The following is a 14507-nucleotide window of genomic DNA, read 5'->3' as shown; positions in this document are numbered from 1 at the left end:
TTGGTCCCTTAGAGGATGAGACCAGGAAATTAATGGTGGGAAATATGGAGATGGCAAAAACACTGAATGAATATTTTGTATCAGTCTTTACAGTAGAGGACACTAAGAACATCCCAACACTGGACAAACAGGGGGCTATGGGGGGGAGGAGCTCAACATGATCAAAATCACTAAGGAAGTGGTACTCGGTAAAATAATGGGACTCAAGGCGGATAAATTACCTGGACCTGATGGCTTACATCCTAGGGGCTTGAGGGAAGTGGCGGTAGGGATTGTGGATGCATTGATAATAATTTTCCAAAACTCCCTGGACTCAGCAAAGGTCCCGGCAGACTGGAAAACTGCTAATGTAACACCCTTATTTAAAAAGGGCAGTAGACAGAAGGCTGGAAACTATAGACCGGTTAGCCTAACATCTGTAGTAGGTAAAATTTTGGAGTCCATTATTAAGGAGACAGTAACAGGACATTTGGATAATCATAATTTAATAGGACAAAGTCAGCATGGTTTTATGAAGGGGAAGTCATGTTTGACAAATTTGCTGGAGTTCTTTGAGGAAGTAACATATAGGGTGGATAAAGGGGAACCAGTGGACGTAGTGTATTTAGACTTCCAAAAGGCATTTGACAAGGTGCCACACAAAAGATTATTGCTTAAGATAAAAAATCACAGGATTGGGGGTAATATTCTGGCATGGATAGAGGATTGGCTATCTAACAGAAGGCAGAGAGTTGGGATAAATGGTTCATTCTCAGACTGGCAATCAGTAACTAGTGGTGTTCCGCAGGGGTCAGTGCTGGGTCCCCAACTCTTTACAATCTGTATTAACGATTTGGAGGAGGGGACTGAGTGTAACATATCAAAGTTTGCAGATGATACTAAGATGGGAGGGAAAGTAGTGAGTGAGGAGGACATAAAAAACCTGCAAGGGGACATAGACAGGCTAAGTAAGTGGGCAGAGATTTGGCAGATGGAATACAATACTGGAAAGTGTGAGGTTATGCACTTTGGCAGGAAACATCGTAGAGCAAGTTATTATCTTAATGGCAAGAAACTGGAAAGTACTGAAGTACAAAGGGATCTGGGGGTCCTGGTGCACGAAATTCAAAAGGTTAGTATGCAGGTGCAGCAAGTGATTAAGAAGGCCAATGGAATGTTGGCTTTCATTGCTAGGGGGATAGAATATAAAAATAGGGAGGTATTGCTTCAGTTGTACAAGGTATTGGTGAGACCGCACCTGGAATACTGCATACAGTTTTGGTGTCCATACTTAAGAAAAGACATACTTGCTCTCGAGTCAGTACAAAGAAGGTTCACTCGGTTAATTCCGGGGATGAGGGGATGGGCATATGAGGAGAGGTTGGGTAGATTGGGACTCTACTCATTGGAGTTCAGAAGAATGAGAGGCGATCTTATTGAAACATATAAGATTGTGAAGGGGTTGGATCGGGTGGATGCGGGGAGGATGTTCCCGATGATGGGTGAAACTAGAACTAGGGGGCATAGTCTTAGAATAAGGGGCTGCTCTTTCAAAACTGAGATGAGGAGAAACTACTTCACTCAGAGGGTGGTAGGTCCATGGAATATGCTGCCCCAAAAAGCTGTAGAAGCTACATCATTACATAAATTTAAAACAGAAATAGACAGTTTCCTAGAAGTAAAGGGAATTAAGGGTTACGGGGAGCGGGCAGGAATTTGGACATGAGTCTAGGTTCGGATTGGTCATGGCCCTGTGGGTAGCGGAGCGGGCCCAGGGGCCGTGTAGCCTGATCCTGCTCCTATGTCGTGTGTCTAATTCTGTTAGATTCAGGAGATGGTTCTGTGATAGTAGATTGGCGGTTAGGATCAGATCAGCCATGATCTTATTGAATGGCGGAGCAGGCTCGGGGGGCCGATTGGCCTACTCCTGCTCCTATTTCTTATGTTCTTATGTTCACCTGATGAAGGAGCAGCGCTTCGAAAGCTTGTGATTTCAAATAAAACTGTTGGACTATAACCTGGTGTTGTGTGACTTCTTACACATATTCTCATCCAGAAAGTTTCCACCAGGGGTCCCTGGATAGGAATCTGGAGTAGGAACCCCAGTTGATTTTTTTCTCTCCCTAAGCGTAGACCAACTGTAGCAGCCCTGCTACTGCATCAACTAAAATCATCTAACTCAGTAAACTCAGCATTGACTGGACAATAAATGTTCAGCCTTCTTCGGCTGTACGGTTCAGGAACACATTTTGCATTTCATTAATGCATTAAGCCATTAGGGTAGCTCCATGACCATGTTAAGAGGAGTCACTGAGAGGAGGGGGTGCAGTGGTAGTGAGGGCAAAATTAGTATCTGAATTAAAAAAGAGAGAATATTCAATTTTCTCTGTAATAAACGACATGTTAACAAGAATCACATTCTCAGAAGTTGTTTGTTTCAAAGCAGTGTGTCCCTGTGATATGGGTAATAGCCAACTTGTTACAAACTCAGAAATAGTGGCACTCTCTTGTTTTCATTTAAAGAGGAATTTCAGTGATATATATCAGTGGCTCAGCCCTCCCCCTCTGCCCTCTTCCCAGAGTTCACATCATGAAATTGCACATGCCCAAAACATCATTTCCCATTCATAAATGAATACATGCACTAGGAGTACACAATTAGAAAATGTATCCCATAAAGAGAACACCAATTTGGAAGACTCTTACCAGAACTCCCTATAACAGCTAACATCTGCCCACTTCTGACTTTAATGTTTAGATTCTTCAGAGCTAATATCTGTCCGTCTGGACTGGAGTTCCATTCCCATGGCATCTGTAATTCTGCCAGCTTCTCATACCAGGGGATCTGTGCTGCAGTATTTATCTGCATTTGGTAGGCAAGAAATGCATATTAAAGCAGGCCAAGAAAAGTCTTAAAATGCTTCGTCTCATAGAAGCAGCTAATAATCTTTACACAGCACCTTTTGTTAAAAAGAACATCAGACTCCACAAATAGCTCAGTGGGTAAATGCACTACATGGTGTGATACTGAGTCAGGTGGGCTGGGAAGGTCCCAGATGTGTGCGGAGTTAACAGATCTTGGCTGGGGTGATAGTGGGTTGCTACAGTTGGCTTCACTGTCCCTGGATTAGGGAGGAAAAAAAATTAGCCAGCACCCTTTCTCCTGATCACTGTCATTTAACTCTTGTTGGAAAGTTAGCATGTTTGACACTGGATCAGACTGGATTGGGTTTGGCTAGAATATCCTCCTCATTCAAACAGTCAGTCATTGTCTAGCTTCATACATGAAGAATGGGTGACGTACTGGAGGTACATGTGGAACTATTCCCCATCTTGAAACCTTTAGGAAATGACAGGCTTGGATTTGGCAGCAATGCCCTCCCGCAGCTAAATAGCTGGCCAAAAGTGATTGCTTAGGGTCAGACATGAATAATGGCCACTTGGATGAGGTCCTGAAGGGCTAATGGCACTTGTGGAAACTGTACTCCAGCTTGAAGCTGTGTCTTCAGAAAATTAAAGGAGAAAATTGGCAAACAAAAATTGCTACTTTTCAATTTTAGTTACAATTCATCTTTAAAGGAGCGGTAGGCTAATTTTGATATAAGACAATGCTAAAAATACTTCACCCAGTATGCTCCAGAATCATGATTGATCTTTACAATTTTATAAATCAGGATTTTTTTTTAAAGATATGAATTATATATTAAAATAATTAAGTACATCACAACATTCTATTTCAAAATGGATTGAAAATTCCTATGTCAGGCTCTGTCGATGAACAAATCTATTTTAAATGTACTAGTTACATCTGTAGGTAATGTTCTGATAGCTGGTTACAATGTTCAAAGTGCAGTTATGTAACATTCGTGGCAAAAGCTCTCACAGGTACTGTAATTTGGCCCCAAGACTCAGTATGTAGTTCCACAAGAATGCCACTGGGTGACAGCACAGGAATCTCAGTCCTCATCACAGGCAATCAATGCAAGGACAAAAGCTTTAAAGTTCTGTAATATTTGGCAATTCGCTTAAAATTAGTCCTCAGCTCTCTTTGATTTTCCAATGAAATGTGGCAATTTCTCAAAGTCACCTCTTGAGAATAGTCTGACCCATTATACGGTTTTCCTTTATTTTTTGTGCCTGAAACTGGAACCTCCCTAGGCACTTCCTGATTAATTTAAAGTTGGAGCCCTGTGGAGGGAATGAATGCCTCCCCTTCCCCCAAGATGTTAATCCTTGCCGATGGGAGGGATGTGGATTTCACTGCAATACCCCTTTCCCTTGCTGACCTGATCATTCAGACACTCCCCATCTGCACTGCCACAGGAGATTGATTGTATATAGATCACATAAAAGCCATCAGACAATAGCCTTACAATTTCAAGACTTGATTCCAAAACTTGATTCCAGTCTTGTTGAAAATATCCTAAATAGCACTGAATGCTTTAAATTCCTCAAGTAAACACTATCCTTGTGTTTACGTGTCCAGCTGATACACTATTGTTGCGTTTAAACATGCAGTTGTGTATTTTTCATGCTACATATTGAAAATGTGTATAAAATACAGCAATTTCGCTATTGCAATAATATAAAGCACTGAAAATGCAATTTTAACATTGTGTTCAAAAGCGCTCCATTTAAATTAATTTTGGGAGCGTCCCAACTACATTTTATACTATTATGATCAATTTTACTTATTAATAATGGAAATATGCAGTAGGATACCAAATGAAATTACTATAATATGGCTGTTGGCCTACATGTTCTAAAGGGATCTGAAAAGTGTTTTCTAATTATTTGCGTTTTAAATCAATAACATGACATAAATCACATTGAAATCACTTAAATGTGACAGTGTCATTGTGAAAATGAGGCAGGGCTCTTTTCCCTTCCTAAATAAGAAAAGTTTACTAAACATTTTTCCCCAAAGAGTCGTTGGAGTACAGGTACATTATACAGGCCCTAATGTTCCTCCCCTTTGCTAAGAATGGGGACCCAAATAATGGCCCATATTTTCCAATCAGAGGCTTCCTGCGTGCGGAGGCCTCCAATCTGGAATAAATCTACGGACTTACCCGAGAACTTCCGAGGTCCAGACACTTCTGCTCCTGGGCCTCTTCAACTCGAAATGCGCAGGGCCCATGTATCCCAGAGGCGCATGCGGTTCGCAAGTGTCCCTGGGATCACGTGGGCCATGGGGAGCCAATCAAAGAAGGGAATCTTCCTTCATACACTTGACCGATAGACTGTCAAATATATGAATGGCGATCACCCCAAAAACACAAACATTCAAAAAAAAAATTTTTTTTAAACATCACATTTTTAAAATGAGTTGAAATTACAGTCAATTAAATATTTTAAACAAAATTTAATTTTTTGAAAAAAAATTAAGTTTTTTACAGGGCTAAAAATAAACTTACCTTTTTTTAAAAAAGTATTTTTAAATGATAAATGAGTGAAAACATTTTTTTTAAACTCTTAGGCTGGTAAAAGCAGGCCTTGCTCCTGCTTTTACCAGGCGTAAGATTTCTAAGGGTTTTCTGCGGGCAGAGGTTCTCCAGAAAGCGGAACTCTTCACCCGCAGAGGCCCTTCTCCAAGGCATTCTTGACAGATCAGAAATGCCGGTTTTCAGCGCATGCGCTTGGCATGCCTGAAACCGGCATTTCCGATGTCCCTAGGGTGTGTACACAGCGCGTACCCACCCGTAGGGATCGGAATATACAGCCCATAGTTTTTCTCCAAACATGATGAAATGGTAATGCAACTTGCAGGAACATGTTTTCAAATATGTGACTTAGGAAAATTGTTAACAGCATCCAAAAAAAGGTCAGTGAATCAAGTTGCAAAATGGTTACAGGCAGCCATAACAGATCGATTTCAAAACCTCACATATGTCCACTGTACCAGTGGCATAACTAATGCAGTTTTCTGTCATCGTCATCACGTAGTCATGCACCAGTGAAATAAAATGAAAGTGAAAACTTGAATTTATATAGCGCCTTTCACACCCCCAGGGTGTCCCAAAAAGTTTTAAAGCCAATGAAAGACTTCTGAAGTGCAATCACTGTTGTATTGTAGCAATAGGCGTCTGAAAACGCTGAGCTCACAGCAAGACACCACAGGCACTGGTACCCGCTAATGGGTGCTACACCTATGATTTCAGACAGAAAATTCCTCTGCTATTCACATCTCTCACTACTTGAAAATCTCCCTGCTCATTAAGTTCACTAACTCCAGCTCTGACCTGGGGTAAAATAGTTACTTAAAGCGGTTGTGCACCAAGCAAAATTGTCTTTCCTATGCGACTCTGCGGGTGCAGAACGCTGCACCAGTTCCTCATTAATGACGTTCAATAAAGCCTTTGATAAGTAACATTAGCTTCCCCATCAGTCTCAGCTAGCCTTCTTTATTGTTTTTTCTGGACTGGGAATGCTGGAAGCCGTTGATTCCGTTGGCATTTTCTTCCGACATTGCACCAACATTTATTCATATCTACCTTTGTTTAGCTAATATTGCAGAATACAGGACTGTCAGACCCAGCATCACAATTGAAATATTTTTGGGTTTTGGTGTCGTCTAGTAAATAAGGAGCAGACTGATGCTATAGACTGGTTACCCGCATTCTGCAACGCAGAATTGGAGACCTTATGTTACGTTGTTGGCTCCTACTTCACTCCACTTTCTGCAGACCCAGAACCCCACCTCTCAAGGGGGTGTGAATACTGGCTAAATGTTAGGAAAGAACCAGTGCGACATTCTGTCGTTGCAAAGGGCTGCCCCTGAACTTTATCTACCGTGAAACTCCAGCATTGCGGGACTACTGCTGGAGGTGGTCTCGCATCTTTTTTGCTCCAGTGCTTTCGGAGTCCGAACACCCAAATGCATCGACGCAGAACTAAAATTACTTTGGTGCAATGCCGTGTTACATCGTTGTCAATAGTCACTCCGAAAAATAAAGACAAACATTCTCAATAAGACACTGAGGCTGCATTTCTACTTTTGCTTGATGCAGAACAGCTTGAAGTAGCTTAGTACGATAGCAAAATACTGCAGATGCTGGAAATCCAAAATAACAACAGAAAATGCTGGAAAAACTGTTTCTCATCCCGCCAGTACACTTCACACCTAATCCGAGCCGTCTTTGTCTCCTCTGTCCTATTACCATCTCGTCTGGTTTTGAATACCTCTTAATGTCTCTTTACTTCTCTTTTGTTCTATCGCAGCACTGCCTTCGATCTATTTTATTTCCTTTCCAGTTTTGAAAAAGGGTTTCAACCCGAAACGTCGACTTTAAATTTCTCTCCACGGATGTTACCTGGCCTGCTGAGTTTTTCCAGCATTTTCTGTTGTTAGCTTGAAGTAGCTACTTAGCGATCTGAAATAGTGGCGAACATTCAATTCAGTCTACAGAGTGGCGCAAACAAGAGATGTCACTCGCCTCATAATTGAGGTCCCGCACTTGGAGGAGGTTGGCTTTGCCGCTGTAGGTGAAGTAAAGACTGTTTTCTTCCTCTAACGGACAGAACACCTGATCTCGGAGACAGCCGGTCTGGTTTTAGAAAAAAAGACAATGGAAATGCACAAAAACTCAAAATAATCATGTATGAAACATGCAGAATATAAAATCAATAAAACTTAAAATAGTAACGAGTTAAAGACAAGTCAAACACAATCGGAAAGCTCTGGAGACATTCAGCAGGCCGGGCAGCGTCTGTGGAGATAACTGAAGTCAGTCAGTCGACGTTTCAGTTCCGAGATAAAAGCAGAAAATGCTGGAGATACTCAGGTCAGGCAGCATCTGTGAAGAGAGAAACAGAGTCAACGTTTCAGGTTGATGACCCTTCGTCAGAACTGAAACGTTTAACTCTGTTTCTCTCTCCACAGATACTGCCTGGCCTGCTGAGCATTTCCAGCATCCGCAGTACAGTATTTTGCTTTTGTTTCAGCTCCGAGACCCTTCCTCGGGAGTGGAAACACCTCACCTCCTGCTGGGTCGCCTCCATAGTTCTGGACCGACTGCAGGTGCGACGATGCGACTCTGTGGACATTTGCTGCATCCTTGGAAAAGTTGAATTTACCCCAGCACTCCCCGCAAAAAAAATCAACAAGTAAAGAAAGGCAATGTATAGGCGGAGGCCAGGTTGTGTTTTAACGAGCTCTAGTTGTGTGAGCAATGCTCTGCTCGCTGACTCGGTGCAGCGGTGTCCGGGAGCTATAGCTCAGGCGCCGGTCCAAGGGTCGCTGCATCGCGCCCTCCCGCGGCTCCTCCGCCCAACCTCCTCACATACCCGAGCGGGCCGGGAGGGCGAAAGCCGGCAGGATTCCTCGTTACCATTTTGCTCAAATGTGGATTTCGTTGCATTTTAAATTTTGCATTATTTTTTTTTTAATTTTGAAGTTCAAGTGCAGTCCTTTGCCACGACAGAATGTCGCACTGGTTCTTTCCTAACTTCTAGCCAGTATTCACCCCCCTGCATTATTCCTGGGCAGAAAGTGGGGTCAAGCAGGAGCCAACAACGTAACTTAAAGTGGTCTCCAACTCTGCGTTGCAGTGTACCGGTAACCAGTCTAAGACTGATCCCTGTAGCATGTCTGCTCCTTATTTATTTTTTTGACTTTTATTGTTTTGTTTTTTTAATTTTGGGAAATGAGCTGCTTGGAAGAAACCGGCGGTGGGATTGTGCCAGGGGAGGAATCTCGCCACAGCAGCGTGTGTTGTGACCGTCAAACGCAAAACCCCGATTCACCGGGAAAAACAGAGGCGGCCTGCACAGTCTGCGTAAATCACCTCAACTACACCGTCAGGTAAACACTATCCTCGCTCTTAACTTTTAACTTGCGGTGGGGGCGGCTTCAGTCCTTCAAATGTCAATAAATAAATATCTTAAAAGCAGATCATTCCGAAGAGTGAGGCTTTGCTTTTCAGAAAACAAAAACTAGATGTGTAGTGCAAAGCCAATTGAACTCAAGACTGAAATTATATTTGAGAAGCCGTTCAAATAAATTAAAAGAAATAAATAAGACGGTGATTGGAAGTCGATATAATAAAACTTGACAGACCAATTCGATAGTTTTACAGATTTGCCCTCAGTGGCAGTAACCAGAAGTAAAATGTGCTTGAATTTAGAAAGTATATTGGGCCAGAAATTCGCGGCCAAAGGCGTGAGTGCGCTCGGGGTACTCACGCATCTGGCCGTTGGAAATGCCGGCGTTCAGCATGAACAGCGCATGCGGGGAACGCCGGCATTTCCAGACCTCGAGCGCGTGCGACTGCACAGGTAGCGCTTGCGCAGTGAACTTCGTAGATTTCATTCATGAAATCCGTGAGGGTAAGTCTTCAGAAGTTACACTTGAAAAAAGCAAGTGTAAAGTGGTTCATTGGCTGCGGAGGAAGAAACATTTTATCGTGGAGCTTCTGAAATGCAATATTTTTGTTTGGGAAAGGGAGGGAAGTTATTTTAAGAAATTTTAAGTAAGTTTTAAAGTTAAAAATTTTTTTTTTTTTTAAAAGGGTTTTCAGAACGGTAGGTAGAAGGAGCAATTGTGGCTGTGTGAATGGAATGTGAGAATGAGTTATGTATGTATGTCCACATATATTCCTTTACGTATATGTATGTATGTTTTATATTCCTTTACTAATGTGTATGAATGTATGTTTTTAATTATGATTTTCCAATAAGTTACTTTCTCTGAAAGTCATAATTAAATAATACATTCATACACATAAGTAAAGGAATATATACATAACACGCAAAGGAATATATACAGACATACATACTTTCAGAAGCTCCACGATAAGAAATATCTTCCTCCGCAGCCTCTGGAGCAACTGTACCCATGCTTTTTTCATGTGTAAGTTGTAAGGACTTGACCTCACTGAAAGCAGTAATGAAAGCGGCGAATTATACTGCGCACGCGCTGCCTGTGCAGTCGCACGCGTTCTGCCTCTGAACCCCTTCAGAGGACAGGAAATGCCGGTTTTCCCCAAAAGCATTGTGCATGCTGAAAACCGGCATTTCATCCGGCCAGATGCGTAAGTACCCCGACTGTACTCGCGCAGTTGGAAGGGAATTACTGGGCCAACATTTTACATGTCAATAAAATGAAAAATTTAACAATTGCACGACTTGCCCCCTCGCATCTGCGACTGAGGGTCCAAGGAGGTGCATTGCGCAAGAGGTCATCATCGTACGTATCCTCACACTGTTCCCTTTGGGGAACTGTATGAAGTGGTGGAAGGATTTATGGCCGTGATTAACGCTCATTCCATGACCGTAACCATCTTTGAACCAGCCATTAGGGTGGTTAGTCCTATGGCGGGAGGGTTTTACGGGCTCCCACAACCCATCTGAGGGGGGGGGGGCCACCAACACCCACGGACGCAAGTATCCCGCTGGATGTCCACCCAGAATTTAAAGTTGGAGCTCCGACTCCACTTGCCGGGACTGTCTGGAGTGGGGTTCAAAACCCTACTCCTTCTGGCCCAGCGGCGGGGATGCTTACTGCTACGTAAAAGGCCCACTCCGCACAAAAGGTGACACCCATATGTTTCCTGCGCCTTTTCCCTCCCCGTGACTGGAGCCCTATGCTGCCATTTCACGTTGCTAATCGGATTGGGCCTTTGTCATAGCGGTAGGATCCCCGCCGCTGGGCCAGATTAGGGTAGGGTTTCGAACCCCGCTCCAGACAGTCCCGGCAAGTGGAGTCGGAGCTCCAGCTCTAAATTCTGGGTTGACATCCAGTGGGATATTTGCGTCCGTGGGTGTGGGTGGCCCCCCTCCTTGTATAGCTTGTGGGAGCCCGTAAAACCCTCCCGCCATAGGACTAACCGCCCTAATGGCTGGTTCAAAGATGGTTACGGTCACGGAATGAGCGTTAATCATGGCCATAAATCCTTCCACCACTTCATACAGTTCCCCAAAGGGAACAGTGTGAAGACACGTATGACGACGACATTGCTAAATAAATAAATGGAATTTAAAAAATTCTTTTAGGGCTTTTAAAAGTCTTTAAATTGCTTTAATTCTGTTTAAAACTACTTCAGATTACTCAAAATAATGTAAACATTTTAAAAAGTTTATAAAAGTTACCAAAATCTTCAAAAAACTTCCAAAAACCTATTTAAACTGCTGCTTTGCATGTAAAAATGCTTAGCAGCTTGACAGAAACATTGGGGGCGTGTCCAGTGAAACTGAGACCTCAAGGGGCGTGTCTCACTTGCACTGCACGCTCCTGGCTTCGCGCTGGCTGCACTCCTGGGCGGCATGACGTCATACGCTGCCCGGGATTCTTCTTCTGGAAACACCAATTCCAGGCGTCCCTGGAGCTGATCGGCAGTAGCGCGGGGTAAGTGAAGAAACGGGGCTGCAAGCCCCGTTCACCAATTTCTGGCCCAATCGATGCATTCCAACAAGTTCAAAGCTCTTCTCTTCCAATACCATTTTCTTCTCAATCAGGTACAATTCCGGCCAAAAAGCTTTTAAATACAAGTTAGGAAAAGAATGTTTTTTCTAACAGTTATGTTTTTATCATGTGACTTGGTTAACAATAAATTTAGAATTATGTGTTCATATTGATATCTGCGTCAGATATAATTTGTATTCGATATAAATTAAATAAAACAGGAAAGGCACAACAAGTCGCTCAATATCCAAAAGAGAAAGATAGATTTGTGACATTTAGGTGCGACCCTGCGAACGAATGGAATGAACTTCCATTTAATGCCTCCTTCACGACCTCAGGACACCCCACAGCACTTCAGAGCCAATGAATTACTTCATCAATACTGGTGGTATGAGGGGTTTACCCGGAATGTTAACCTGTGCCTTTCTGATGTAGACTCATTTGCCGTGCATTTCCAATCTTTTCTGATTTTATTTCTGATTTCCAGCATTTTCAACTTTCCTTTTTTATTTCTGTATAAGTGTTATATGGGCAAGTATAGGAATTATTGGGAAGCGGGGCGCTACTTGCGGTCACAATTTGCTTGATGCCACCAAAAAGAGGGAGAATATGCTGCTTCAGAAGGAATGGCCTGGATTTTACGTTCGCTGTCATTCCCACTCTGAAACCGACCGTAACTTCAGGATTTAGCGCGTGCGCATCCAAACGTGGAAATCCTGAAGTTGGGGTCAGTCATTCACTGCTGCAACACAGGCTGCGCTGTGGACCCCCCAACCCACCCATAGCCGGCAATCTGAAATTGACGAAAATGTGAGCTTTTCCACGCTAATATCGCTGTTAAATATCCCATAAAATGTTAAGCCTTGTTGGAATAGGTGTAACTGGGTTTTAACAGATTGACTGCTACACAACTGTCCTGACCCCCAAAAAACTAATTTTTATATATGTGGAGTGTCAAATTGTTCTATTATGCTATAAATTACAATCTTTTTAAAGTTTGTTCATGATATTTCAGCTTCAAGTGTATGTCCCAATCATTATTTCACCCTCTCTAACATTTTTTTAAAAATGCAGATAATTCAGTGCTTTTAATTTCCTGGTTTGCTGTCGGTGAGAATTCTTCAATGTGATTGGCTGCTTAAACTGCTTGTTAAACGCTGGGGATTCCCATTACAAAGCACTACAGCACATTGAGAAGGTAAACTTCTTGCTGCAGAGATCACCGGATCTCTGTGGGCAGCTTTCTTCGAGGTCAGTGGTGAGCGCCTTAGCTTCGCCGCTGACCGCAAATCCCGGGCATGAGTTTTTAAAAATATATTAGGTAACATAACAAGAGGGTATAATTGTGCCTCTTGAATTTCACCCTGGTGGTTGCTGACAACATGGAAGGACTTACCCAAATTGTGTTGACATATCAATGAAGAGCAAGTCAGAAATTTCCCATGGTTTAATTACATTCATCAGCACCCCCGGTACAGCATGTAACGAAACATCTGAATTTCTAAACAGCAGGGATTAAATTATGCTGGAAATACTCAGCAGGTCAGGCAGCATCATTCTGCCATTGCCATTTACACTTCATTTAGAGTCATCTTTTGTTTCTTAACTTGTCCCTTTAACATCTCCTTTTGCCTTGCACCATCAATGATCCCTCTTGTCTCTTAATCTCTTCTGCCTTCCATCCTATCACAGCCCTTCCCTTTTGTTCTTTCCTCCCCTCCCCCCTTTCCCTGCCCCTACAATTGCTTAAAAACATGTTCAAATTTTTCCACTTCAGGTCGATGATCTTTTGTCAGAAAGGTTAACTCTTTTTCTCTCTCCACAGATGCTGCCTGACCTGCTGAGTATTTCCAGCATTTTCTGTTTTTATTTCAGATTTCCAGCAGCCGCAGTATTTTGCTTTTGTATTAGGGATTAAATTATATTGGCCCAGAATTTGTGGTTCTGATGATGGCGAACTGGCAGCGTTCGGCGTAATTTTGCCTTTGAAACTGACCGTAACTTCAGGATTTAGCGCATGTGCAGCCTATTGCGGAAATGCTGAGGTTGCAGTCTGTCATTCACTGCTCCTCCGCAGGCCCCCCCCCCCCCACCCCCCCCCCACCCCCACAGATAAGTCAGAAATTAGGAAAGACAACAGAAAGCTTGATCAAAAAGATGAGTTTTGAGAAGGATTTTACAGATGGCGAGGGAAGAAGAGAAGTTTGGGGACTGAATTTCAGAGAGTTTGACCCAGGTGGCTGATGGTTGAGCCAACAATGGAAAGTCGAAATACTGGAGAAATGTACAAAAGGCCAGAGTCAGAGGAATGAGCATTCACCAAGGATTTAGTACTAGAGGTGATTGCAGAGATAAGATGGGGCAAAGCTGAGGGATGTGAACTAACATAGGTCAACAGAGATGGGTAAGCAGGACCTAGTACACTGCAGCATATGTGCAACAGCGTGTTGGAAAAGTAGGAGTTATAGAGAGTGAATGATGAAAGACCAACAAGAAGAGCATTGGATTAGTCAAGTCTGGTGATGACAAAAGGATGTACAGTAAACTCTTGTTTAAACAGCACTTAATCATCCGGAATACTTTAATAACTGGCAAAATAGATAGCCGATAATCTTGCCCAATCCATCCAGCACTCATTTTGCCGAGTCCGAGTCTCCTGCGGTGGCTGAGTTAGTCAGTGGTTTTTATTTTTGTTTGTGTTAAAAATTGCCTTGGTAGGTATACCTCTCTGTTATCCAGAATTTTTAATCAAAAGGGGTTGAGATAGGGTAGAGACAGGCATTGTTACACAGGTGGAAGTAAGTGGTCTCTGTGATGGAATGGCTATGAGGTCAGAAACTCCACTCAAAGATGATGGTTTCAGTCTTCCTAATATTGAATTGAAGTAAGATATTGCTCATCAGGATTTCGAGGTCAGTATGTCACACAGGGTTTGCCACCCAATAAAATCTGCCCATTATTTTATACTTTTGTACATTTCTGCTGATGATGGGTATTGTGACCTTTATTGTAACATCAACCCAAGGTTTTTGATTTTCCGGAGAGTTTGAAGCTAATCATATCTTTAAAAAAAAAAAAAATTAACTGAAGCTTTAAATCCGGGTTCCTGAGAGTGTGGCTTCCTAGT

At 42.7% G+C, this 14507-nt stretch overlaps 2 protein-coding genes across 2 annotated transcripts in view; one reads left to right on the top strand and one right to left on the bottom strand.

Annotated features, from left to right (window-relative positions):
• The window catches only part of abcg8 (ATP-binding cassette, sub-family G (WHITE), member 8), a 65549-nt gene extending 57411 nt beyond the window's left edge, over positions 1-8138 (bottom strand). The window contains exons 1-3 of the mRNA XM_085980383.1: positions 7960-8138; positions 7416-7526; positions 2686-2842 (exon numbers count right to left, since the gene is read on the bottom strand). Of these exons, the coding sequence (XP_085836509.1) occupies positions 2686-2842; positions 7416-7526; positions 7960-8034 (343 nt within the window). The 5' untranslated portion in view covers positions 8035-8138. The remainder of the gene's footprint in view (positions 1-2685; positions 2843-7415; positions 7527-7959) is intronic.
• Positions 8139-8262: 124 nt separating this feature from the next.
• The window catches only part of abcg5 (ATP-binding cassette, sub-family G (WHITE), member 5), a 49955-nt gene continuing 43710 nt past the window's right edge, over positions 8263-14507 (top strand). Inside the window, exon 1 of the mRNA XM_085980385.1 lies at positions 8263-8782. Coding sequence (XP_085836511.1) covers positions 8625-8782 — 158 coding nt within the window. The 5' untranslated portion in view covers positions 8263-8624. The remainder of the gene's footprint in view (positions 8783-14507) is intronic.

Source organism: Somniosus microcephalus, chromosome 3 (genome assembly GCF_052327205.1).
Source record: "Somniosus microcephalus isolate GS21.2 chromosome 3, FLI_Smic_1.0, whole genome shotgun sequence".
NCBI lineage: Eukaryota > Metazoa > Chordata > Chondrichthyes > Squaliformes > Somniosidae > Somniosus > Somniosus microcephalus.
Note: the sequence above shows the minus strand (reverse complement) of the source record. Positions and strands in the feature narration are given on the sequence as shown.